The sequence below is a fragment of the Fukomys damarensis genome, unplaced genomic scaffold (genome assembly GCF_012274545.1).
Source record: "Fukomys damarensis isolate Sample0158 unplaced genomic scaffold, DMR_v1.0_HiC HiC_scaffold_18, whole genome shotgun sequence".
Classification (NCBI taxonomy): domain Eukaryota; kingdom Metazoa; phylum Chordata; class Mammalia; order Rodentia; family Bathyergidae; genus Fukomys; species Fukomys damarensis.
This window is the reverse complement of record NW_022900930.1, coordinates 34,516,889-34,542,466: the sequence shown is the minus strand read 5'-3', so window position 1 is coordinate 34,542,466 and position 25,578 is coordinate 34,516,889. Positions and strand designations below refer to the sequence as shown.

The window sequence follows — 25,578 nt, the reverse complement described above, 5'->3', positions numbered from 1 at the left end:
TCCTGATTGCCATCATTTTTTTAACCCCCAACAATCTAGCTTCTAATCCCACTATGTGAATTTCTAAGATCACTAAGGTCCTTAGAAATGATTCATATAGGGCTTTCTAAGCAAGTTTTGTACTTATTTTCACTGAAACTCAGTTTTGACTAAATTCTCTATGTTCTTCTCTAATAACAATATATGTTCACTGGAGAAAATGTATGAAATAAAGAACATGAGTTGCGCATAATTATAGCATCTACAAAATTTAAATTCAGGGTATTATCTTCCAAATTTTCTTTTATTAATATGTATGCATACACTTATTTTTATAGAAACTAGGATTTATACAATTATGATTTTTCAGTCCATTTTATATCCTGATTCTCCTTTATATGAAGCAATTAATGCTTCTTAAAAACATTACTCTTAAATGACAATACACTATTCATAATAGTCCACTAAACGAATGTTCTGTAATCCATACTTTTAAATCTCTCTTCTCTTTCAGTATTTATAACTCAGATTTTTCCAATGTTTACCATTTTTCACAGGCTTTTTTTTTTTCTTCCTTTCTTGGACCTTTGCCAAATGTAAATATTTTCTAGTGTGTTTCATTCTCTGTTTCTCCTGATCCTGAGCCTTTAACACATATTGCCAATTTACAAATCTAAATTACCATACTAAACTACTCTATAGGCTAAGATAGGAGGATCGCCTGAGTCCAGGACTTTGAGGCCAGCTTGGGCAACATAGCAAGTCTCTGTCTCAAATAACAACAGCAACAATAAATCCCAAGTCTTATTGCTCTTTTTCTTTTGAACTACAGAATTTAGAGTTTATTGAACTGATACTTGAACTACTCTTCTTTTATTCGGCAAAGCTATATCAATAATTTAGAAGCCTGGCTTTTTATATCATTCTTTTAATTATATAATCTACATTTATAACTTAGTTGCTGATCATGATCAGCCACCCAAATCAACAAGTTGGCTTATCTTTGCCTCTACCACATAGTATATACAAATGATTGCAAAATTACCAATTCTATCTCCTAGTAACTATAGCTCATAACTTTAGTTTCTGCCATAACTCAGGCTTTCTTCTGATTCCTGGATTTCCAAATGTTTCCAAACTCATCACTTTACCTTTAGTCTCACATCTTCCATCTATTCTTACAATATACCAGAAGTAACTTTTCTAAATTCTATTCCATATCAAATCCCATAAATTCCTCAGTGGTTCCTATTATCACTCGATATCAATCCATTCAGGTTGCTTGGGATCTCACCACTTTTAACCCTGCCACTGCGGTGTCATAAAGTTCTGGTTCTAGCCATGAAAACTCTTTATTGTTTGTGTATAACACTGTGATCTTACTGCTCTTGTTAAAATGGCTAACTTCACTCATTTTATAAAATTCAAGTAAAATATTCCCTGGAAAGTTTGGCACAGCCTTCTTTAGGGAGTTAAGAATGCCTCCTCTGACTTATCATACCACTGTTTATGTACCAGTAAAAGCAGCACTCATCAGAATGTGTAATAATGGTGCAAGAGCAGCAGTATGACAGATGAGAACACAGCCTACAGCCTGTCCATGTTTTTGTCAATGTCATATACTCAGCTAACCTTAAGTAAAATTACCTAAACTTACTAGAACTGTCTAAATACCATCTACTTCATAGACGTAACAGAGCAAAAACATTACTATATGAGCATGTCTTGCCTTTCTCCTTCTAACAAAGGCTTTTTGTTCAATCAGTTTCTTCTACTTTTCAAGAAGATCCTGTCATGATCTTATTAGTTATTTAACCGTTTCAGATACAGGTCAAAGAGTGGGGGAGGTGAAATTAAATTAAGAAACAGCCAGTGCCAAAGATACCAGGCAAATGTTTAAAAGATTTATAGATGTATTTGTAGAATAGATGGTAGTAAACTGAGTAATGCTAGGGACTAACCTTTTCACAATACTTGAGAAATTAAAGAATTTGTGTTACTTTGAAGTTTAAAAAAAAACCTTTTTTAGCTTGAAATATTACAGATTTACAAAAAGATCTATACAGTAACATCCCCATGTATACCTCATCTGCTTTTCCTAGCTTTATCAATAACTATGACACATTATCAAAACCATTAAGACTGACACTGGTACAAACCCTAGAGGTTTCACAAGTTATACATGCATGTGTTTGTTTTGTGTGCATGTGAATCTAAATAATTTTATCATATGTGTAGACTTATGTAACCATATCACAATTATGATGTTGGTCGATTATGCTAATTTGAGTAGAAGCAGCTCAACTAAATTGGCTCAGCAATTCCGCACCCTAGGCTGTGGAAGACCCACCCTAGGGAGGCTTGTCACCTGGATGGGATAAAGGGGAAAGGAAGAAGGATGGAGCTGCTTCTGCTTCATCAGAGGAGCTTCAGTCTTCACCTTCACCTTGGACATCATCTCCTGGCTTCTAGCTCTGATCCTTCTGGTGTAGACTCTTCAGCCTTCCATCACCGAGCCGTCGGCCTCCTGATACAGGCTCACCTGGGACACTGCAGTGAGCTCCAGACCTTCGACTGACTCCTTTGGTCTCCAGGGTGCAGACAGACCCGCCGCACTCTTCCTCATCCCACTCTGTGTGTGGCCACTGTAAGCCAATCTTGTAAATTCTTCTGTAGTTGTATATCTTGTGTTATATCTGTTTCTCTAGTAAACACCAACTGATAAATCAAGACACTTACCTATATCATCACCACGATGTTTTATAGTCACATACACCAATCCCATTTCGAACTGGTCAACCACAAAATTGTGTTCCAACTTTTAAAATTACATTTCATAGGCTCACACAATATGTGTCCTTGTGAAATTGTTTTTAACTTCATATAATTTTCTTTTGGTCTATTCAAGGTATTGCATGCATTAATAGTTCATTCCTTTTGATTGTTACTGAACAGCATTCATGGTATGGATATATCGTGGATCCCTGACTGATAAACTCAATTCATTTGTGAGGGATGCTTGTAATTAAAGTTGGTCAACGGAAGTCTCAGGACACACAACCTTCAAAGTTTCTCCCATATACAGGCAGATCTTAGTGTCTTTAGAGAGACACTGGCCCAAGATTTCTCCATTAACTCCACACAGGAAAGGATGTTGTAATATTCCTTCTAGAACTCTCTAAGGGTTAAATCTGTATCTGAGACCACCTGGAAGCACAATTAGCCAGCATTTGAGTTGTAAGTCAAGACTCTGTAAATTAAAACTAAAATTCTGGTCATACACCAAGTTGGTCATATGTCAGGCTGGTTGTAACTTGAAGGTCCACTTTAGTGGCATGGGTTAGTTTGTTCACCCACTTACCTACTGAGGGACATTTGGTTGGTTTCAAATTTTTTACTATTATTAATAAAGTTACAGAAAGCAACAAAAGAGACAATCCTGCAAAACGAAACAAAAAACAAATGAGTAATGTGGTTATAACTACTTATGAACAAGTTAAGTGAAAAGAAGGTCTTTTTCTCTGTGGTATATGACCAAGTACAAGTATTATAGCAACTGGTTGTTGATACAATGAAACCATCTTTAGTTTTAAAAGAAATCATAAAAAGTAATCTGCATAGATGCTGTATCATTCTGTGGTTACACCAATAATGTATGGGTGCACAGTTTCTCCACAATCTTGTCAGAATGTTTTTCCTAACTTTAATTTTAGCTATACTGATATATGTGTAGTGATACATCCCAGTCTAAACTTGCATCACCTAAAATACTTAATAATTTGAACATTTTTTTCTATGCATTTACTTCTTCAATGAAATGTGTAGTGTAATTTTGCTTATCACATAACTGAATGCTTTTCTGCCCCTATTTTTGTGATACTGGGAATTGAACTCAGGTCTATGCACTGAGCTACATTCTCAGTCCTTTTTTATTTTTGACACAAGGTCTTGCTAAGTTGCTAAATTACCCAGGTTGAGCTCAAGCTTATGATCTTCAAGCATATGCCACTAGTCTGCTTGGATAATTTGTTTTTAATATTGAATTTTAATGATTCTTTTATATGTTTCAGATACAAACTTTTTGTTGGATATGTGGTTTACAAATATTTCTCCCATTCTGAAATGTGCATTTTTTCCCTTTTAATAGTCTTTCGGAGAGCTCAAGTTCTTCATGAACTTTTTTTTTTTATGAAGTCCATTTTAAGACATTTTTCTTTCTTGATGCATGTTTTTCATATCAAAACCAAAAACAGCCTAGTCCTAGGTTCTGAAATTTTCTTTGTTTTTCGCTAGAAGTATTACAGTTTTGTATTTTATACTGAAGCCTATTAATTATTGTGTTATTTTATAAGGTATGAAATACAGCTCATGATTCATTTATTTTTTAAAAGTGTGATGTCTTTTACTGAAAAAGCTAGCCTTTCTTCTCTGAATTTCTTTTATTCCTTTGTCAAGAGCCAATCAGGCATATTTGAATGGATATATGTTTGGGTTCTCCATTTTGTTCCAATGAACTATGTGCTTTTTATCTTCACTAGTACTATATTACATTGATACCTGTAGTTACAAGTCACCTTCAAGGTGAGAAAGAATAATTCCTTGCACTTTCTTCTTTATAATTATTTTGCCTGTTTTCAGAAGATATTCAATTCAATTCATATTAATTTTGGAATGTTTATCTAAAAGCACTTCTGGGATTTTAAGAAGAATTACATTGATCAAGTTATTAAAAATTGTAATTTTCCCTATGCAGAGTCTTTAACAAATCTCATTTATCGGTACATGTTTGTACTAATATTTACATTCCTTATGTGGAGTTGGTATGTACAAATAACACATCTTCATTCCTTTTCCATCCCCTTTCCTTATGCTCCATCTCTTGATCCCCTTCCCATTTGAGAAAGATCTATCTCCCCCTACTTTTATTTTTGAGATAGGGTCTCATTTGTAATTCAAGTTGACTCTGAACTCACTATGTAACCCAGGCCAGACTTGAACTCATGGTGATCCTCTTGCCTCTGCCTCCCGAGTGCTGGGATTACAGGCATGCGCCACCGTGCTCAGCATCCCCCTTCTTTCTACGTTGCATCTATGTTCATGAGAAATTTTGGTTTGCATTTTGCTTTTTTGTGCTTTGTCTGGTTTGAGAATCAGGATAATATGCGCTTCTTCCCTCTGTGGAGAAGTGTTTACAATACTATTTTCCTGGAAGTGACAAGATCATTGTATCAAATTGGTGTAAGATTCCTTCTTTGAATGCTTGGTAAAATTCTCCAGTAAAATCATTTAGTCCTGGAGATTACACAACATTTGCTGAAATCACAAATTCAATTTTTAAACTGGTTATTGGGTATTTATCTTTTTAAAATTTGGCTAAGTTTTGGTAATTTGTGGGTTTTGGTTGGTTTCCTCTAAGCTGCTGAATTTATGAATGTAAAGTTGTTATTATCCGCCCACCCCAGTATCAGGGCTTGAACTCAGGACCTTGTGTTTGTCAGGCAGGTGAAGTGTCACTGAGCTACATCCCTGACCCTGTCATTACCCTTTTAATTGCTAAAAAGTCTATAACTTTTTCATTATTGGGACACAATACCTGACACACATATCTTAAAGGAGGAGAGATTTTATTTGGCTTATGATTTCAGAGGATTCAGTCCATAGCTAGCTGGCTCCACGGCAGGAACATCATAGTGGAAGGGTACAGTGGTACAAAGCTGCTCACTTCACAGTAGTCAGGAACCAGGGCAAGAAAACAGCGTCAGAAGGAAAGGGCCAGGGGCAATATATAATATTCAAGGTCATACCTACATGACACACAAGAGACACTCTTACTAATACCCTCGGTTGCTCTGTAACCAATCAAATTGATAATACAGCTAAATGGTCACAAGGTCTGTAGTGGTATCATTTGTTTCTCTCCTGACACTGGTGATATATGTCTTTTCTATCTTTGTCAATCTTGCTAGAGATTCATCAATTGCATTCGTATATTTCTAAGAAGTGGCTTTGTATTTCATTAATTTTCTCAATCACATTTCAGTTTTTAAATTTATTAATTTCTAATCTTATTTCTTTCACTGTTCTTGCTTTGGATCTGTTTGCTCTCTTTTCTACCATTGTGAGGTAAGAAGCCAGATTTACTAATTTGAGTCACATTTCCTCCCTTATAATACAACTTTTAGTGTTATAAATTTCCTTCCCAATAGTGCTTTAGCTGTAGTCCACAAAATCAGATATGCTGTGTCTATTTTTGTTCAATTATCTGTAGATCTAACATTTCTTTTAGTTTTCCTCTTTGATCTACAGATTATTTAGATTTAACTTATTTTCTTAGTGATTGGAAATTTTTCTAGCTTTCTGCTTGATTCTATTATGTTCATAAAATATATTCTTTATGATATCAATTCTTATAAATTTACATGACCCCGCTTTTTGTTTGTCTTGGTGGATTTTCCATGGGTGCTTGAATAAATGTATGTTGAGTTATTACTGGGGCAAATATTCTATAAGTGGAATTTAAAGCCTGGTAATTATCGATGATGTTTAGCAGTTCCACATCAGTTCTATCAGTTGTCGAGAGTAAGGTGTTAAAGTCTCCAACTATTATCATGGATTTACTTGTCCATTAAGTTCTATTAGTTTCCACTTTATATACTTTGAAGCTTGTTTGTTTGGTGTATACACATTCAAGACTGCAGTATTATTTTATACATCAATTATTATGCAATCTCCCTTGTCTATTTCCTTGTCCTTAATAACTTTATTTTGTTCTGTTACAAGGAAAAGAAAAAAGGTTTTAGCTTCATTGATTTGTGAATGCTTTTATTTTCTCTATTCTTAAAGGGCAATTTTGTCACAGATAGGATTTGAGATGAAGGTATTTTTCTTTCAGCCTTGAAAACTGTTGTACCATTTTTTCTAACCTCCATGGTTTCAGATGAGAAACCTGCTGCCATTCTAATTGGTGTTTCTTTCTCTCTACCTATTCTCAAGATCAGTTTTCTTTGTTTCTTACTTTCAGAAATTAAATATTCCTTAGAATGGATTTCTTTGAGTTTATCTTCTTGTGAGCTTGGCTCAACTTGAATATTTAGGCTTATATCTTTTGACGAAATATGGCAAATCCTTAGCCATTATTTTTAAAATACATATTTCAGTCACACTTCTTTTCCTAGTATTTCAGATCCAATAAAACAAATGTTAAAACTTTTGACTTTTGTATTGTCTCATAGACCCTTGAGACTTTGATACATTGTTTTCAGTATTTTATTCAGTCTGAGTAAACTTAATTCATCTGTCTTCAAGTTCTATCACATTCTATCTTTTCTCATTTCCACTGATTCGATCTTATAAACTTGAAATTTTGGTTATTTTATTTTTCAGTTCTATAATTCCAACTTGGTTCTTTTCTATAACTCTTTTCTTTGGTGAGACTTTCCTTTCATTTCAACAGAATTTGTATTTCATTATTAAAGCAGTTTTTTGGGGTTTTGTTTGGTGCCAGGAATCAAACTAGAGTCCTTGTGCTTGTGAGGCAGGCAGCAGGCATCACTGAGCAAAATCCCCGTCCCAACTGAAGCAGTTTTATGACAGTATCTTTAAAAGACCCATCAGATAATTCTAATATTTGATTCATCGTGGTATCTTGATAGATCAATGTGTTTTCTCATTCAAATTGTGGCTTTCCTTTTTTTTCTCTTAGTATAAAAATTACTTTTGAAATTATATATTTATTATTTGGTTACTATTTCAGCTGACTATTCTACTTAAATCCTCTGTTTTATATTAGCAAGAAGTAGCCTATCGAGGATTAACATTTAGGTTTTGGGCTACATTTGGGGGAATGTTAATTCTTTTTTTTTTTTTTTGGTACCGGGGATTGAGCTCGGGTCCTTGCGCTTGCAAGGCAGGCCACTGAACCACTGAGCTAAATCCCCGGCCCAGGGGAGTGTTAATTCTAATTGCAGCTTGGTTTTCTGAACACTTGCCATGCTCTTCTGGTCAGTTTCATTCCTCTTGTGCTACTGAAGCTTCTGTTCAATCCCTGTTGATGCTGGTTGTGATGGAGGTTGCTTCCTTGGGTCGTCTGCTTTGGCTGGGAGAATTCCTGAGCGTGGAGGCAAATTACATTTGGTCTGGTGTCCTTATGAATAGGTGGAGCATATGGAGGAACAAATCTTTATATCTAATACTACTGTGAATAGATGGAATTACTTGCTAGAGCTCTGTGGGAGAGCAATGGTATGGCCAGGATTTTATAACTAACTATGGATTAAGTTGTCCTCCAAATCACCTCTGCCTGTGCCCCAGTTGTGCAGTGGGACTGGGCTTACCTGAAGCTTCCTTCACTGCCATTAGCTTGAATGATTTGCAAAGCCCTGGTGTAGAGAAGGTGGTGGGGTTTCTTACCTGTGTTGGAATTTACTCTTTCCCATTCCTTTGATGGTGAATGAAAGCATGCTTGTCTTATGTCTATGTGTCTGTGTGTCTGGTCTGTCTGTATAATATATCTGCATTGGACTTTCTGATACCCAGACTAGGAATCAGGGGAGATATAAAGAAAATCCAAAAATCACATTGTTATTGCTCAGCTTAAGTCCCAAGGTCCTCAGTCCATTCACTTTCTAATATTTAAAATCCTATTATCAGTGTATACTAAATAATAATTGAAAAAGACTAGGGAAAAGTGACTTTATGCTACATGCTCTGAAACTGTGCAAAAATTACGTCTTAATAGTTTTGATACTGCAACATACTCTATGGCATGGCCAGTACATCAAAGCTCAACACACTTACATGGGACTGTTGTAAAGACTAAAAGAAATTATTATAGGCTCAACTGTGTCCCCCACAAATGCATAGGTTGAAATCTAATCCCTAAGTACTTCCGACTGACTTTATTTGGAGGAAAGATCTTTACCAGCTTAACGTTAAGTAATCAGGATAGGTCTTAATGTATATGACTGCCGTTATAAAAAAGGAAAAGGAGGAGATAGACTCAAACATAAGGAGAACAGCATATGAACATTGGAGAACAGCATATGAACATTAAGGCAAAGATCAATGTGATGATTATATGTGTCAGGGAAAGTCAAAGATTTCCAATGATGGGAAAAAAGAGGGATGGCATCTATTTTTGGAAACAACACAAATTCCTATCAATAAAGAAATAAATATCTTTCCAAAAGAAATAAAAGAATCATATCACAGTGATATATGCGCACCTGTATTTATAGCGGCACAATTTATAGTAGCTAAAACTTGGAAACAGCCCATTTGCTCATCAGTTGGAAACTGGATAAAGAAGATGTGGTTTTTCTATAAAATGGAATATTACTCAGCCATAAAGAATGAGAAATTAGAGTCATTCATAGGAAAATGGATGCATATTGAGGATATACTCTTCAGTGAAATACATAAGTCACACATGTATAAATACCGAATAGTTTCTCTGGTGTGAAAAACTGTAATTGTACATAGGTTCCTAATGGTATAATTGACAATGTGAAATAGGAAGAAAAGGGCTAAAGGTATAGGGGAAGTGGGAAGGGTAGCGGAAAGGAAATAAGGGAAAAGAAAAAAATGAGAAAATGAAAAATGGAAATAAAATGTTTGTAAATGGGAAGGGAGGAGGGGGTGAAAGGACGGCAGGGATAAGGGGAAAAAATGAGAACCACAATCTGTCATGTAAAGGTACAAGATCCCAATGATGAATGTAACTGTACTGTATACCTAAAATGTACCAATAAACTCAAAGAAACAAAAATAAATAAATGAATAAACAAACTGTGATATATCTATCCAAGAGAGTATGACACAAGTTTAAAGGAAAAAAACTTTTCAATATATACAACCATATACAGCAAAAACTTTGTTGAAAGCAAACGCAAAGTATTTTTTCATACATACAAATGCTGACCAAATTTACCAATAGACCATCACTACAAATTTTCATTCAAATGTGAGGACAAAGTAAGAGCATTTCTCAAAAAATCTCACAAAGATTCTACAAAAGAACTATCCAGAGGATATTCTCTAGCATGAAGATAAAGAAACTAAGGGCAGAGGGGCAGGGGATTTAGCTCAGTGGTGCTTTGGGCTGCCTCTCAAATGCAAGGTCCCAAGTTCAATCCCTGGTACCAAAAAAAACCAAAACAAACGAAAAACAAAACAAAAAACCAAGAGTCCAAGAAACTAAGAGCAGAATAGTGGGATATAAAGTAAGATGCTGAGGGAAAAAATATTAAATGTTAGTAAGCTTAATAAGAATCTTAAAACTGGGGGTGAAGGGAGGGCAGAGACAACGGGCAAAATGAGAACAAGACCTGTCATGTAAAGGTACAAGATCCCAATAATGAATGTAACTGTACTGTACTATATACCTAAAATGTACCAATAAACTCAATTTTAAAAATCTTAAAATATTTTGAACAAAAATCTAATAAAATTCTAGATGCTATTAACATGGGAATAGGAAAAGGCAGGAGGTACTACTCTTCTATCTAGAAAAAGAATATAAACACAGATCAATTCTAGCTATTAGGAAACCAAATATACATATTGAAAATATAATCATTAAAAAATTTAACTATCTTTCCATAACATTTCAAAAAAAATAACCTTATATTGAACACTAATAAACTCACAAACTTAGCATTTATAAAATTATGATATGTAATAACTCTAACAAAATATATTACCATCTAATTCAATTATGTCTGACATGAATGGGATGTTTCACAGGTGATGAGCTGACAGAAATAAGCATTAGTTGCTTTTTAAACAAAAGGTCAAAAGATATTTGTGTACCTCTCTCTACATGTCAAAATTATTAGAGTCTGAATTACTGGAATGATTGCCTAAAAACTTAATATATTCTAGGATACAGTACTTAGTAATTAGTATAATTAGAAGCTTTACTTTAATTTTGTTCCTAACTTGCTTTTGAGAAAATAGTTACACACATATTTACCTATATATTTATTTTCCATTTTTCTTCTCTAATTCTGTTACTGAAAAGTATTTAAAGTAAAAAACACAGTGAAGAAAATATTCCTTTAATTCAAGAACTAAATTTTCTAATATCTAGGTTGCTATACCCATTTCTATTCTTTTTAAAGAAAGAAACCAAAGCAACAACAGAATTTCACTCTTGGTTCAAAACAGCAGAATACACGTTAAGTAAGATGTATCAGAACTTTACAAACTCCTCTTGAATGCCTTTGTTCAAAATAGTCAAATATATATCTGTGATGGTATCTGGGGTTGATTCCAGGGCCTTCGTACTGAGTTACATCCCTAGCCCTTTGCATTTTTAAATTTTGATAGGGTCTCCCTAAATTGTCCAAGCAGGAATTCTCCTGCCTTGGCCTCCCAAGTATTGATATTTTAGGTATGTTCCATCTTTCCCCACCATAACTCTTTTCATTTATGCTTATATTATTCCAGAACTTTACTTTGAATACTAACATGTTCAAAATCTAAAAAAAAAAGTCATACCATATGTCCTTCGGCTCGTGCTTTATTCTGCATAGCTTCCTGCTTTCGTTGTAGAAATTCTTCTACTTGTTTAGCTCTTTCTACAGCTAGCAGCCCTTTATGCCTAATTTGGACAAATCATAAAGTTAGCAATTCTGAATATTAAATATTTAAATGGCTAAAATTGTATTTATTCTTAATATTTTTTCATCATAAATGACATAAACTTCTTTTTTTTGAGACAGGGTCTCAATATGTAGTTCAAGCTGGACTTGGACTCGCTATTTAGCCCAGGCTGGCCTCAAACTCACACTAATCCTCCTGCCTCAGCCTTCTGAGTGTTGGGATTACAGGTGTGTGCCACCATGACCAGCTATTCACTGCAAAATGCGAAGGTTGACACAAATAAAAACTTTCTCTTGTAATGAAGAAATCACCACATATATATATTGGTATTTACTACCTGAATCATGTTTTACTATTTTAAATAGAAGTAAAACCTACAATACTACTCCAAATCTTGACAAGGTTTCTTTCACATTTATTTGATCTAGTCAATTTGCAGACATATGAAATTAGTTTAGACTATACTTACAAAAGAATCTCAATAGTCTATCAAACACAGTAAGAATCTTCTTTAATCAATATTGAAGTCAAATGAAAACAGTACAGTAGAAAAACATCAACTATGGTTAATTGTGGAGGTGAGGGGAAAACAGCAAGTTGTTGGCTGTTTCTCAGATTTTTAACTAGTAAAACACAAACTTCTACAGCCTTTCTTTTGGACCATAACTAAGTTATGTTTCAAAAAATACATAAATCATGCCTTTTTAAAACTGTCTTCTGGTAAGATTTAAACATTTCTAATTTTTAGGCTTCAAATAATAATTTTGGAGGGTTTTGGGGGATTGATCCCATGGCCTTCACACTGAACTGCATCCCCAGCCTTTAAAAATTTTCATTTTATTTTGAGACAAGATCTTGATAAACTGCTCAGTTGACCAAGCTGGGCTTAAATTTGCCATTCTCCTGCATCAGCCTCACAGGAGTGCTGGGATGAAAGGGCACCACCATCATGCCTGGCTTAATTTAATATTTTTACAACAACTACTATGGTAACTAAAACATAAAAAGTATTTCAAATATAAAATCAAGCTGCAAAAACTTAAAATCTACTCCATGACATGGCTATGTATGATATTGGTCTAAAGGTCATTTGCCTTAAATGGTACTACTCAACAGAGGTTGTGTGAAATTTCCATCAGAAATTTTCTAGGACTAGATGATTGCTATAGCTGGCTTAAGGGCCTATTACCAAATTACTCTCACATATGTCTGAGTAGTTGATCTTAATCTAGTCCTCAACACTAAATTAAGAAATGCAGCCAGATGTGGTGGCACACACCTGTAATCCCAGCACTCAAGAGGCTGAGACAGGAGGATCGTTGTGAGTTCAAGACCAGGCTGGGCTACATAGTGAGTTCCAGGTCAGTCTCAACTATATAGTGAGACCCTGTCTCAAAAAACCAAAAAAGAAAGAAATGTACTTCCCTAAAGCCACATTACCTTGAGTAGGTTAATAATGAGAGATTTGTCCATCCCTCTAAAGTGTACATATGCTGCACTCCAGCAGTTATATGCACTGTATGGCTCTGAGATTAATAAGGTACATCTGGTCTGAATGGAACATACATCTGTGTATAGCCAGGTAAGGCTGCAACCTTCTCTGCCACAGGCCCATTTATTATGATCCTGGGCCTGGAGTGGGCAGATGAACTATCGGGTGTCAGGCTGACACATCATGTGAAGCTGTATGACTGAATGTTGAGGTCCTGGACATATGCTTATATCACCATATACAATTAGATAAAACAGCTGATTTCTCTGCTATGTATCTTGATTGCACCGACTTTCAGCTTTAATCTTTACAGAAAGAAAACATGTTTGAATTCTTGTCCTAAGATAATATCTGTGTATAACATTTGTCAGTCTTAATCTCCAACTGGCATGTGTTAATGTAGGAGTTGTTTAGTATTATTTTACTAAGAATCTGGTCATATGTATGAGAGCTTTAATTTGCAAATTTTTTACATGTATGCTTATACAATAGTACTACTTGCTCTCTGTAGTCTCAATATAGACATTTCTTAAACTAGTTTATATAAGCAGGTTGCTCTAAAACATGCAACAATTCTGTTTTTTGTTTTATTTTGTTGTTTAGAGACAGGGTCTCACTACGTAGCTCAGTCTGGACTCAGACTTGGGGCAATCCTCCTGCCTCAGCCTCCCCATTGCTGGGATTACAGGCTTTGGCTACCATGCCCAGACATATCAATTCGTTTAATATTATTTCTTTTTTCCTCTATGTATTAAAGAAATATTTAATTAAATGGTAATTATTTGCCATATTCTATTAGTCTTTGAAGATAAAAAGATTAATAAAACAGAGTTCCAGGAGGCCAGGTTGAGTGAAAACATATGAAAATCAATTTCACAAGTTCTGTGACTCCTTACATTTCAAAACATATAAACTTTTTTCACATGTATTACTATTTATTACTTCATATATACCAAGCTCATATTCTTATGTGTCTTAGCTTTTATCTTTATTCAAATTATTCTCTAAAGTAGTAAAACTGCTGTTTTTGGCACAAAATATGTATTTGTCCTATGCTTATGGGGAAAAGAGGAAAACAGTCAATTTACTTACTAATAGTCATTCTCTGCATGAACCTATAAGAATTCATATGCAAATACTCTTATAAAAATTACAGTCATACCACTCAATATCAATATAACATTAGGGTGGATTAATAAAAAAAGAATGATACATAAAACATTTTTTAACACAAAAATAGTAAGAAATTAGAAATATGAAGAGTAAAATACAAAGACACTAAAATGGTTAAGAAGTGCCACATACCAGGAAAAAGAATATCATACAATGAGATAACTATGGTATTCTTTGCATGAGAATTATTTTAAGATAAATATTCCTCTTTTTTCCCTGACATGAACAGGGGAAAAAGTTCTGTTTTTCCTTTTCTTACTGTAAATGCAGGAAACAGCAAGATCTAAAGAGGAACTTCATATTCATAGGCCAGTCTTAAATTCTTTACTGATAAGGGAAATTTTAAAATTCTGAAGGATGATTACAAATGAAATATTTAAAGTGCCAAAAATAATTACCAATAACTTGCTAGGAGCTAAAGAAAACTTTTTAAAGTATAAATTTAAAAGCAAAATGGTACAGGAAATGAAGATTCCACTGTAGTCTATACTTGTTACACAGAAGGTTAATGACATACACGATGTCTATAGAACAGTGAATGGTGATGATGAGAATGATGACAGCAGTAAACAGTAGCACCTAATATTTAATCAGGCACTCATGGCAGGGCCAGTTCTAAGCAACTTATGCAATCAATCCTCATTATTCATTCATTGTATTTATCTACTTCCTAGACTTTCTTTGTATTCCCCAAATCAATGCTCACAGCCCTTTCATGATTGAGGCATGCGCTAATTTGTGGAATGATTTTTCTTAAGTCTTTTGGACTATATACTCCATGATGATAAGAAAAATAAATTTTGGGCTGGGGATTTAGCTCAGTGGCACTGCAGCACAAGGTACTGAGTTCAATCCCTGGTACCAAAGCAGGGGCAGGGGGGCGGGAATAAATTTTACTTTTCAATATTAAAAGGTAAAATCAACACATTAAAAAAAAACAGCCATCTAAATGAAACAGAATGGTTTGTCCACAAAGGTAGTTTTATTGAAACCTGATATTAGACTGTTCAAAAACGAAAAACAAAAGAAACAACAAAAACCCTAATTACTGTAAGGAGTATAAACCTTTAGAAACAAAGCAAAATAATACTAGAGCTCCTAGTTTCTGGTAAATACATGTTTAGAAGTAGCTACACTTTGCTAACAAGTAAAAAGCTGAACTGAAAAATCAATAACTCTCATTAGTTCCATCAAAGATAAGGCAGGAGGGCAAACTACTGCCCCAAAGCCGCACAGACAGACAGGCAAATAGAGAGAATCATAATTTACCAGGGAAGAAGTTTCCAGGGGAATCATTATCAGGATAGAAAAACAGACTATATAATTGATGAATTGCTAAGGCTTGGTGTTGACAAGTTGGCAAGTCAAAAACTCCTGAGCACTCAATCTTAGGCAGAGTCCCAGTACTTGACTTCTATCTCTAGGAAATCTACCAGCTTCTCAAAGTAAAAAAAAAAAATCTCTTCTGTTTTCCATGAGGAAGGAAAAAGTAATCATTTAAAAATATGCCACAGGATTCTATTCTTAATATTGCTTCCCTACAGGAGAAATTATTTTGCTACAGCCCTGTCTGCTGAGAATTTATCATTTTCACCTATCTAGGGAAAAGAAACCGATCGACTCGGGTCAGCTCTAATTTTCTACAGGAGAAACAAAAATATTTCAAGCCCTTTCCAGCTATCCTGGTCTACTTAAATGGGAAACAAAACTGAAAAATCACGAGTAAAATTCACAGCCCAGAAGCAAAAGCTAACCAAAAGAATGAAACCTATCAGAATACTTCTTTTCCTTTCACAGTTTAGGAGTACATTACTAAAGGCCTATTTATGATTACTTTTATGTAGTATCTTTTTTTTTTTTTATTGAGTTTATTGGTACATTTAGGGATACAGTACAGTTACATTCATTGTTGGGATCATGTACCTTTACATGGCAAGTCTTGATTCTCATTTTTTTCCCCTTACCTCTGCCCTCCCTTCACCCCCTCCTCCCCTCCCCATCTACAAACTATGTAGTATCTTATAAATACCATTCGACGAAAGATTATAAGGGAAACTAAAAGGTACAGCTTGAAGAAACTCAAGAAACATCAGAATTAGACTCAGATGTGATGGGAATGATGTGATAGGAATGAATTATCAAATCAGATTTTTTAAAAAAAATTATCATGTCAAATCTTTAATGAAAAAAGTAGACAGATGAGAGACGAAAATTCTAAGAAAGAATAAAAATGAAATGCCACAAATAAAAAAAACACTGTGACAGAAATGAAGAATGCCTTTCAAGGGCTCAGTAGTAGAATACAAAGGGCCGAGGAAAAATCCTCTGACCTTGAAGATATGGCAAGAGAAATTTCCAAAAGTGAAAGTAAAAGAAAAAAGGCTAAAATTAAAAAAAAAAAGAACAGGATATCCAAGAACTGTGGGGCAACTACAAAATGTGTAATAATATACATGCAATGGAAATATTAGAAAAAAAAGAAAGGAATACAAGCATTACAGCAATAATGACTAAGAATTTCCTCCAAACTAACGTTTAAACATCAAACTACAGATCTAGGAAACTCAGAGAACACAAAGTAGATGCAAACAATAGAGCATCAACATATATGAGTCAAAAACTGATAGAGCCAGAAGGAGAAAAATATGAATACACTATTACAGTCAGAAACATCAACACTCTTCTATCAAAAATGGGTACACATAGCAGGCAGAAAAGTCATTAAGGCACAACTGAACTCAACTTCATCCATCAACCACAGTCTTCTCAAGTTCATATGGATATTCCCCAAACAAGCCATTCTGGCCCTTGAAACAAAGCTTAAACTTGAAAAAGATATAAGATGTCTGTTCTCATATCAAAATAGAATTAAACTAGAAATCAGAATCAGAAAGATAACAGGGAAATATTAACACATCTCTAAATAATATTGGGCAAAAAAAGAAATACCAAGAGAAATTTTTAAATAATTTGAACTAAATGAAAATTAAAACACAATTTCAAAATCTGTGCGACAGTAAAAGCAGTACTTATTGGGAAATTTCTAGCACTGAATTCAAATATTACAAAAGAACCAAGGTCCAAAGTCATTCATCTCATCTACTTTAGGGAATTAGAAACAGAAGAATTAATTAAATCCAAAGAAGCAGGAGAAAAGATACAATAAAAGAGCAAATCAATGAAGTTGAAACGGGAAGTCAAAAGAGAAGAATCAATAAAACTAAATGCTGGCTATCTGAACAGATCATTAAAATCAATAAGCCTCTGGCAGGGCTAAGAATAAGAGACAAAATACCAATTATTAATATCTAAATGAAAGAAATAATTACAGTTCTGTAGGCATTAAAATAATAAAGAAATACTATATGGAACTCTATGCCCACAAATTTGATAACCTAGATGAAACAAACCAACTCTTGAAGAAATAATTGGCAAAAATTAATCCAATAAAAAAACAGATATTCTGGGCTGGGGATTATTAGCTCAGTGGTTTCACCGCCTGCCTTGAAAGTGCAAACTCCCAAGTTTGATCCCTGGTACAAAAAAAAAAAAACAAAAAAAAAACCAAATCTTCTGAATAGGCCCATATTCATTAAAGAAACTGAATTAACAACTTCCCAAACTTCCCAGGCCCAGAGGAAAACAATGCTGAATTCTACCAAATATTTAAAGAAGAAATTATACCAATATATTTAAAACAGAGCATCAAAATGCATGAGGCAAAAACTGATAGAATGTTAGGCAGAAAAAGACGAATATACTATTACAATCTCTTCCAAAAACTAGAAGCAAATGAAATATTTCTGAATTCATCTCATGAGGACAGTATTACCCTACCACCAAACTCTATTACAAGACATAAAATTACACACGAATTCTTTCTATTAATACAGATTTTAAAAATTAGCAAATCAAATCCAATTAATCTATATAAACAATTATATTCCAAAACCAAGTGGAATTTATGTCAGATATACAAGACTGGCTCAACATATAAAATTCATTACATCAATAAACTAAAGAAGAAATATCGCCTGGCAGAGTGGTGCACACCTGTAATCTCAGTATTCAGGAGGCCAAGTCAGGAGTACTGTGAGTTCAAGGCCAGCCTCTGCTACATAATGAGACCTTGTCTCAAAAACAAACATACACTCAACACAAAACAAAATAAGAAGAAAAATGACACAAGCATATCAATAGTTGTAAAAAAAAAATCATTTTATAAAATGCAAAATCCATACAGGGAGGGCTCAGAAAACTAAGACTAGGAAGGAACTTCTAGAACTTCATTAAGAATATCAACAAAACCCCAAAAGCTAATGCCACAATTTAATGATAAGAAATATGAAGCTTTACTGCTAAGATCCAGAATAAGGCAAAGACACTCTTTCTGCTTTTCAACATCATACTGGAAGTACTAGCTAATCCTGGAAGACAAAAGGATAACAGAGGAAATAGAGAAAGAAGCAATAAAACTGGTCTTGCTCACAGATGACAGATTGTCAATGTGTAGAATTCCAAAGAAATGACCAAAAAAACCTCCTAAAATTAATAAGCTACTATAAAAAGGCTGCAAAATGCAAGGTTAACATATAAAATTGCTTTCCTAAGTACCAGCAATGAACAAGTAGAATTTGAATTTTTAAAAAATGTTATAATTTATATTATCACCCTCAAAATTAAATATGTAGATACAAATCCAACAAAATGTGCATATATCTATATGAGGAAAACTACAACAGTCTGAAGAAAAATACCAAAGAAGAAAGGATGGGAAGATTAAATATTAAGATGTCAATTCCTTTCAAATTAGTCTATAGATTCAACATAATTTTAGTCAAAATCCCAGCAAGCTATTTTGTAGATACTGACAAACTGATTTAAAGTTTATATGAAGAGGTTAAAAAAAAAGAACCAGAATAGCTGTCTTGATATTGAAAGAGTAGAAAAAATTGGAGGACTGAAACTATGTCATTTCAAGACTTACTATAAAACCACTGTAATAAATATAGCGTGGTACTGGCTTAAAGCACATATGTACTATACAACTATATCAGCAGACAGAGAGATTAGAAATGAATCCACAAAAATATAGTCAATTGATCTCTGAAAAAGAGCATGAGCAATTCAAGGGAAAAACAAGTCTTTAAGAAATGCTGTGGGCATCCACATGCGAAACAATGAACCTAGACAAACACCTTATAATTTTCACAAAAATTAACTCATAATGAATCACAGATATAAGAGTAAAACACAAAACTATGAAACTCCTGTAAGATAACATAGCAGAAAACCTAGATGGACTTGGGTATGATAACTTTTTAGATACAACAAAGGCACAGTCCATGAAAAAAATATAAGATGGACTTTGTTAAAGTTGCCCTATGAAACACAGTATCAAGGAAATGAGAACACAAGCCACAGACTGCAAAAGAAATCTAGGATGTGGATGTAGCTCAGAGATACAATGCTTGTCTGGTGTGCCCAAGGCCCTGGGTTTGATCCTCAGCACTTAAAAAGAAGAAAAAAATCTGATAAAGAACTGCTATCTAAAAGACACAAAGAACTATTAAAATTTAGTAAGACAATGAACCCAATTAAAAAAATGGGTGAGACTAAAACAGAAAACCACCAAAAAGATACAGAAATGGTGTAAAGTATATGAAAAGATGCTCAATATCTCTAGAGAATTAGAGTTAAAACATCAGTGTGATGTCACCACATATCAAAATGGTTAAATCTAAAACAATGACACTAAATGCTGGAAAGGACAATGGGTAGCACCCTCTGGTGGGATTCACTACTGGTGGAAATACAAAATGGCACAGACACTTTAAAAGATAGTTGGTGGTCATTTACACACCTAAACATACTCAACATATGATCCAGCAATCATGCTCCTTGGTATATTTACCTAAATGAATTGAAAACATGTTCACACAAAAACTGGCGGTTTCTGGGGGAAAGAGAGGAAGGGAAAGGAGAGAGGGGAAAAATAAATAGAGCACAGAGTATTTTTAGGGCAGTGACATAATTTCATATGATAATACAATGGTAGACATATACAATCACACATTTGTTAAAGGCCATAGAATGTACAATACCAAGGGGGAGGCCTAATGTAAACTATGGACTTTGGGTAATTACAGGGCCAACGTAGGTCACTCAGGTGAGGATGGCGAGAGGGAAGTGGTGCCTGTGTAGATAAAGGGCATACAGGAAGTCTGTATTTTCCCAATTTTGCTATGAGCCTAAAATTGCTCTAAAAATAAAGTTTACTAATTAAAAGTGCATTATTTACTAGAAAGACCAATACAGGAGGATAAAAATCCCACACAAAATATTCTCTACTATTCATCAAAAATATGTGTGAGCCTTCTTTTCTCAAAAATGGAAAGAATCTAGAATTTGCTTCACCTCTTATGTTTCTGTTTATACTTTATATTTATAATGTTATTTTTTACTTTCCTCAATTATTTATTGTACTCAAGTACATTTATTTTTAAAATATACTTAAGTACATTTAATCACCTATTATAATGCAGAAAGGGAATCATAAAGATTTTTAGAGCATCTTAAAATTACAAGGAAAAGATGATGTAACTAAAATGTCACAAAATGTCACCTGTTCTATAACTCACCAGAATGTTTCAGAGAAGAAATGGGCATGTCTAACAAAACACATATGCATACTAAAGAAAAAAATGGTCTACACAAATTATAGCTTTTACCAGTTACCATAATCAAATTAATTTAAAAGGAGAATAGGAAAGGTCCAATGAAAAAGATCACAAAGAGGTATAAATCAGAGAAGAATGTAAAGAGGAAACATGCTAAAACAACAAAGAGAAAAATGGGCTTCTAAATGATGAAGAAAAGACATAAAATATGCTTTGGAGCTTTGCATAAACTGTGAGTCCATTTAAATTTATATTCTGATTAATTTAAAGCAAATGGATAAAATTATTGCTACCATATGTTGGTTAAAAGTTATCACATGTTCCTTTAAATAGTATGCTGTCTAAACATATAAATGAGCCACAAAAAATGAGGCTGAATTGAGGAGTTACATGTTTGTAATAGTGTAATCGAGGGCCAAGTTTGCACCTGAAAAAAAATTCCACTGAGGAAGTAAAAAATATTCCATGTAAACAATGAAGAAAACACCTACAAGTGTAGGTACTACACTACACATGACCAAAGACAAAGTTACACACAGGATGAATTAATGGATCATCATAGTCCAACCTGTTTGCATTGGCTTGTTTAGACACGGCCTTCAATCTTTTCAAAGTTTTTCTAATAGCATCAGCATCAGGGAAATGGTGATGACCTGCAGCCCCATTAGGAAATCCTGGACGAACTCCAGGTAGAATTTCTCTGTAGATAAATATGCACAGTGACTTTCATTACTCTCTCTGAAACGAAGCATAAATAACTTCTGCAGAATATGGCCATACCTTTCTGGAAGCCCGTGACCATGTATTTCTCCTTTCCATTTCACTTCATTATCTTCTGCTCTTTGTTGCTGCATTTGATCAAAAATGGCATGGTAATGTTCATACTGTCCTCGAGAAGAACAAGATGATGGAGCTACAGCCCCTCCAATGCCAAAAAAGGGAGCCTAGGGATTAAACAAAGAGCTTTCAACATGTTTATCTTGTAAGACCTGAAAGGCCTGTACTATCTTCAGAAGAAGTAAGTTTCAACTTTCAAAGAACAGTTTCTTAAGTTGAGTATATTAATAAACATGGTCAAAAGCAAAACATTCTCCTATCATGTTATAACCATTAACAATCAAAAAGTTGAATTTTTAGTTACTAACAATAAAGCATAATTTATAGTGACAAACAACATCAAAATGTCCCAAAATTCATGCAAATATGGAAAAATCTAGTCTTAATGAAAAAGTTTTGAAACAAGTTTACCCTATACAATTCAAATGATTCTGTTCTATGAAATTTAAATATAGATAGCCTCTCAGAACCTGCTTATACAACACATAAGCTTATATTTAATGAAAGTATTTGCATATGGTTTTTAATGTACTCTACATTTATTTACCAAGTACAGTATATATGAAGGTATAAACATTACTAAAACATATGCTATATGTAAATAAAAGACTCAAAATATGATATTTATTCTTAGTTCTTGAACATGTTGGGGGAAAAAAGCACAAAACTGGACAACATTTCAATATTGTGGTAAATGAAAAATAGGGCCATTCCTAAGTAGTACGTACTAAGTGAATTCACAAAACACTAAAAATTATCAAAAGTAACAATATCTATTTTTTAAAATGTCCTAGAGAAAGTTTTTTTAAAAAAAATTTTTTTTTAACTTGGCTCCAATAGCAATGTAACAGAGAGACTAGGTACAAGTCAAAGGATTAAAGTGAAAAACAAGCCATATATATTTAGGTTCTAGAGATATGACAGAAAGGAAGTCTGATGACAAACATAATTAGAAGGAAGCCAAATAGGGAGCATTAAACTTGATGATAAAGGCTGCTTTAGCTAAGTGCTGCTTTATGCATTCACATAACCACAGGAAAAAAACATTTCTAAACTTTCTAGTATCAGGAGTATACCAAAACATTTTTTAAGAAGGTCAATAAATCAATATTATACATTATAAGCAGAAATGAGAGATCAAAGTCAAGAAAAAGTAATTAGAGGGTTGTTGTCCTAACACCAAGTCAAGAAGACTAGAAGTACATAAAGGGAATCAATGAAAAAGAAAATGCTTAATGGACTTGTGGATTCTCCACAGGACAATAAAAGAAATAGGAAAAGACACAAGGACTCAGTCACAAAGACATGTTAGAAAGGGTCAGAGTTTAAAGAGTACTATGCTACAGAATTTATTGTGGAAGAATTTCATTAAGAAGAGGAAATCAATAATCTCAATACAGAGGTCAACAGCACTGAAAATTAGATATGACTAAAGGGGAGGAACCTTAACAAAACCTTTTTAAATTTTTTGAAGTGATGAAAACCAGAAGCCAGCATATTGACAGTAGAGGAGGAAGAATTTCCCCAATACTAACATCTAAGTATTTAGTCTGGTTAAAAAAAAGATACAAAGGTTTGGCTGTGGTTGCAAATGCCCATAATCTCAATACTCTGGGAGGCTGAGTCAGGATCCCAAGTTCTAGCTCAGCCTATGTGTCTTAATAAGACCATGTCCCAAAATAAAAATACAAAGAAGGGATGGATGTAGCTCAGTGCATAAGGTCCTAGGTTTAATCCTCAGCACCAAAAAAGAAAAACATACACAAGAATCAGAAGTTTCAGGGCAACTTGATGCGAAGAAATTTGTTTTAACATCTTGGAACAGTAAGTTACACACAAAGTATGACTTTTTAAAAAAATCAATTCAAGGTAATTATATATAATAAACATGTTTAAATTATAGTACAAAAGAAAGCTACTAGAAATAGGAAAGATTAGTAATTAAGCTGGAAACTTTATCAAGGAGTTTCTCATACTTCTTCAAAATGGGCATTTTAGTCAAGAATCAGAAGCAGGGTTAGGGATTTAGCTCAGTGACACTGTGCCTGCCTTCCAAGTACAAGGTCCTGAGTTCAATCCCTGGTTAAAAAAAAGAATCAGAAACAGAATTCTGTAAAAAGGTTGTCACATCTCCTATTGAACAATTTATTCTTTAAGTTTAGTCCAATGACAATATCTGACTCTGTTCTAAAGTTCCTTATGACCAAAAGCAAAAGTAAGTAAAACATCTCTGAAAATGTCAATACAGTTCTCATGTTGAAATTAGTATCTTAAAATACTGAAGCAATATGACCTTTTAGAAATCACCTTTATTGAAGCCTGTTTATATATCTTAAAATTCACCAAAAATAAGCCTATGGTGATATATCCATATAACCAACACAATCATAATTGCCGCCAGAAAATTGGCTCCAGTTTTTTTGTAGTGAATGACCTCTCATTGCCAGAAACTACTGATGTGTTTTCTGTTGCTATGGATTGGATCTTCCTTTTCTGTAATTTTATATAAATTGAAATTTATGACATATATTGGGTTGCTGGATTTCTTAATTCAGTCTGTTTTTGAGATTGACCCATGTTGTTGCATGTATAAACAGAGTATTCCTTTTTATTGGTGAACAGAATCACAATGTATCTTCAAACAATAGATATACCTCTCATGATCACCAGATGATCAAAACTATATGGAATATATGACTTTTATAAAAGCATATTCATAAGAGATATAAATAAAGCCATTGATTTTGCAAATCATAGTCAAAGTCAGTCAGATATTTATATTGTGAATAAAAATACCTATTTAGAAGTATATAATGAATAATAGCATTAATTTTGAAGTATTTCCCTTACTGCTGAGTTTTGATTTTATCTTTATTTTGGGAATTTCCTTGTTTTGATTCACACTAGACTGAGCCTCCAGGTCCTTAGCAACTATGCAAAATCAAATAGCCTAGGACTTAGCTCAGTGGTGCTGCCTCCTGCTTCCCAAGCCCAAGGTCCGGAGCTTGAACCCCAGTACCAAAAAAAAAAAAATCAAATGGCCTACCATGGTATGGCAACACATGCTCACAATCCAAGGCCCCTGGGAGGCTGAGCCAGGAGAATCATAAGTTTGAGCCCAGCCTATACAAATTATTAAGACATTGAACTGGGGATATAACTCAGTGTGAATGTTCTGAGTTTAATCTCCGGTACTGCAAGAGTGAAAAAGAAGCCTAGCAAGATAAATATTTCAAACTGAGGAATAAGTACAGAAACTAACATAGCATTTGCTTTAAATCATGGAAAATAAATTATTTTTTCCTCAATTAAAACATAACAAAAGTTAATAAAATGAAGCCAAAATCTATTAAGCACATGGTGTCTACTGAAAAGCTATCTCACAATGTGAAATAGGAAGAAAAGGGCTAAAGGTGTAGGGGAAGTATGAAGGGCAGGGGAAAGGAAATTGGTAAAAGAAAAAAAATATGAGGAAATGAAAAAATGGAAATAAAGTATTTGTAAATAGGGAAGGGAGGAGGGGGTGAAGGGAGGAAAGCGACAAGGGGAAAAAATGAGAACCAAGACCTGTCATGTAAAGGTACAAGATCCCAAAGTTGAATGTAACTGTACTTTATACCTAAAATGTACCAATAAACACAATGAGAAAAAAAAAGAAAAAAGAAAAGCTATCTCAATTAGTTATCAAGTAAGATTGATAAAGGTGGACGATAAGGATTAAATATTGCTTTAGTCATAGGAAAATTACATCACACAGAACATGTGGGCAAAATACGACATGGAGGATATGAAAAATAATAAAAAAAATCTCAA

General features: G+C 33.9%; 1 protein-coding gene across 15 annotated transcripts in view; it reads right to left on the bottom strand.

Moving 5' to 3' along the window:
* Nek1 (NIMA related kinase 1) overlaps positions 1 to 25,578 on the bottom strand; it is a 149,127-nt gene that overhangs the window by 70,063 nt on the left and 53,486 nt on the right. For 11 of the 15 annotated variants that reach the window (XR_004517877.1, XM_010629848.3, XM_033765445.1 and 8 more), the window contains 3 exons: positions 21,709 to 21,872; positions 21,497 to 21,628; positions 11,479 to 11,581 (listed from right to left, as the gene is read on the bottom strand). Coding sequence is in view for 14 of the 15 variants with exons in the window: in XM_010629848.3 (XP_010628150.1) it covers positions 11,479 to 11,581; positions 21,497 to 21,628; positions 21,709 to 21,872 (399 nt within the window). In the remaining variant the exon portion in view is untranslated. Of the gene's footprint in view, positions 1 to 3,133; positions 3,419 to 7,479; positions 8,087 to 11,478; positions 11,582 to 21,496; positions 21,629 to 21,708; positions 21,873 to 25,578 lie in introns of those variants that run through there. The other 4 variants (XM_010629852.3, XM_010629853.3, XM_033765448.1 and 1 more) reach the window with 3 other exon arrangements.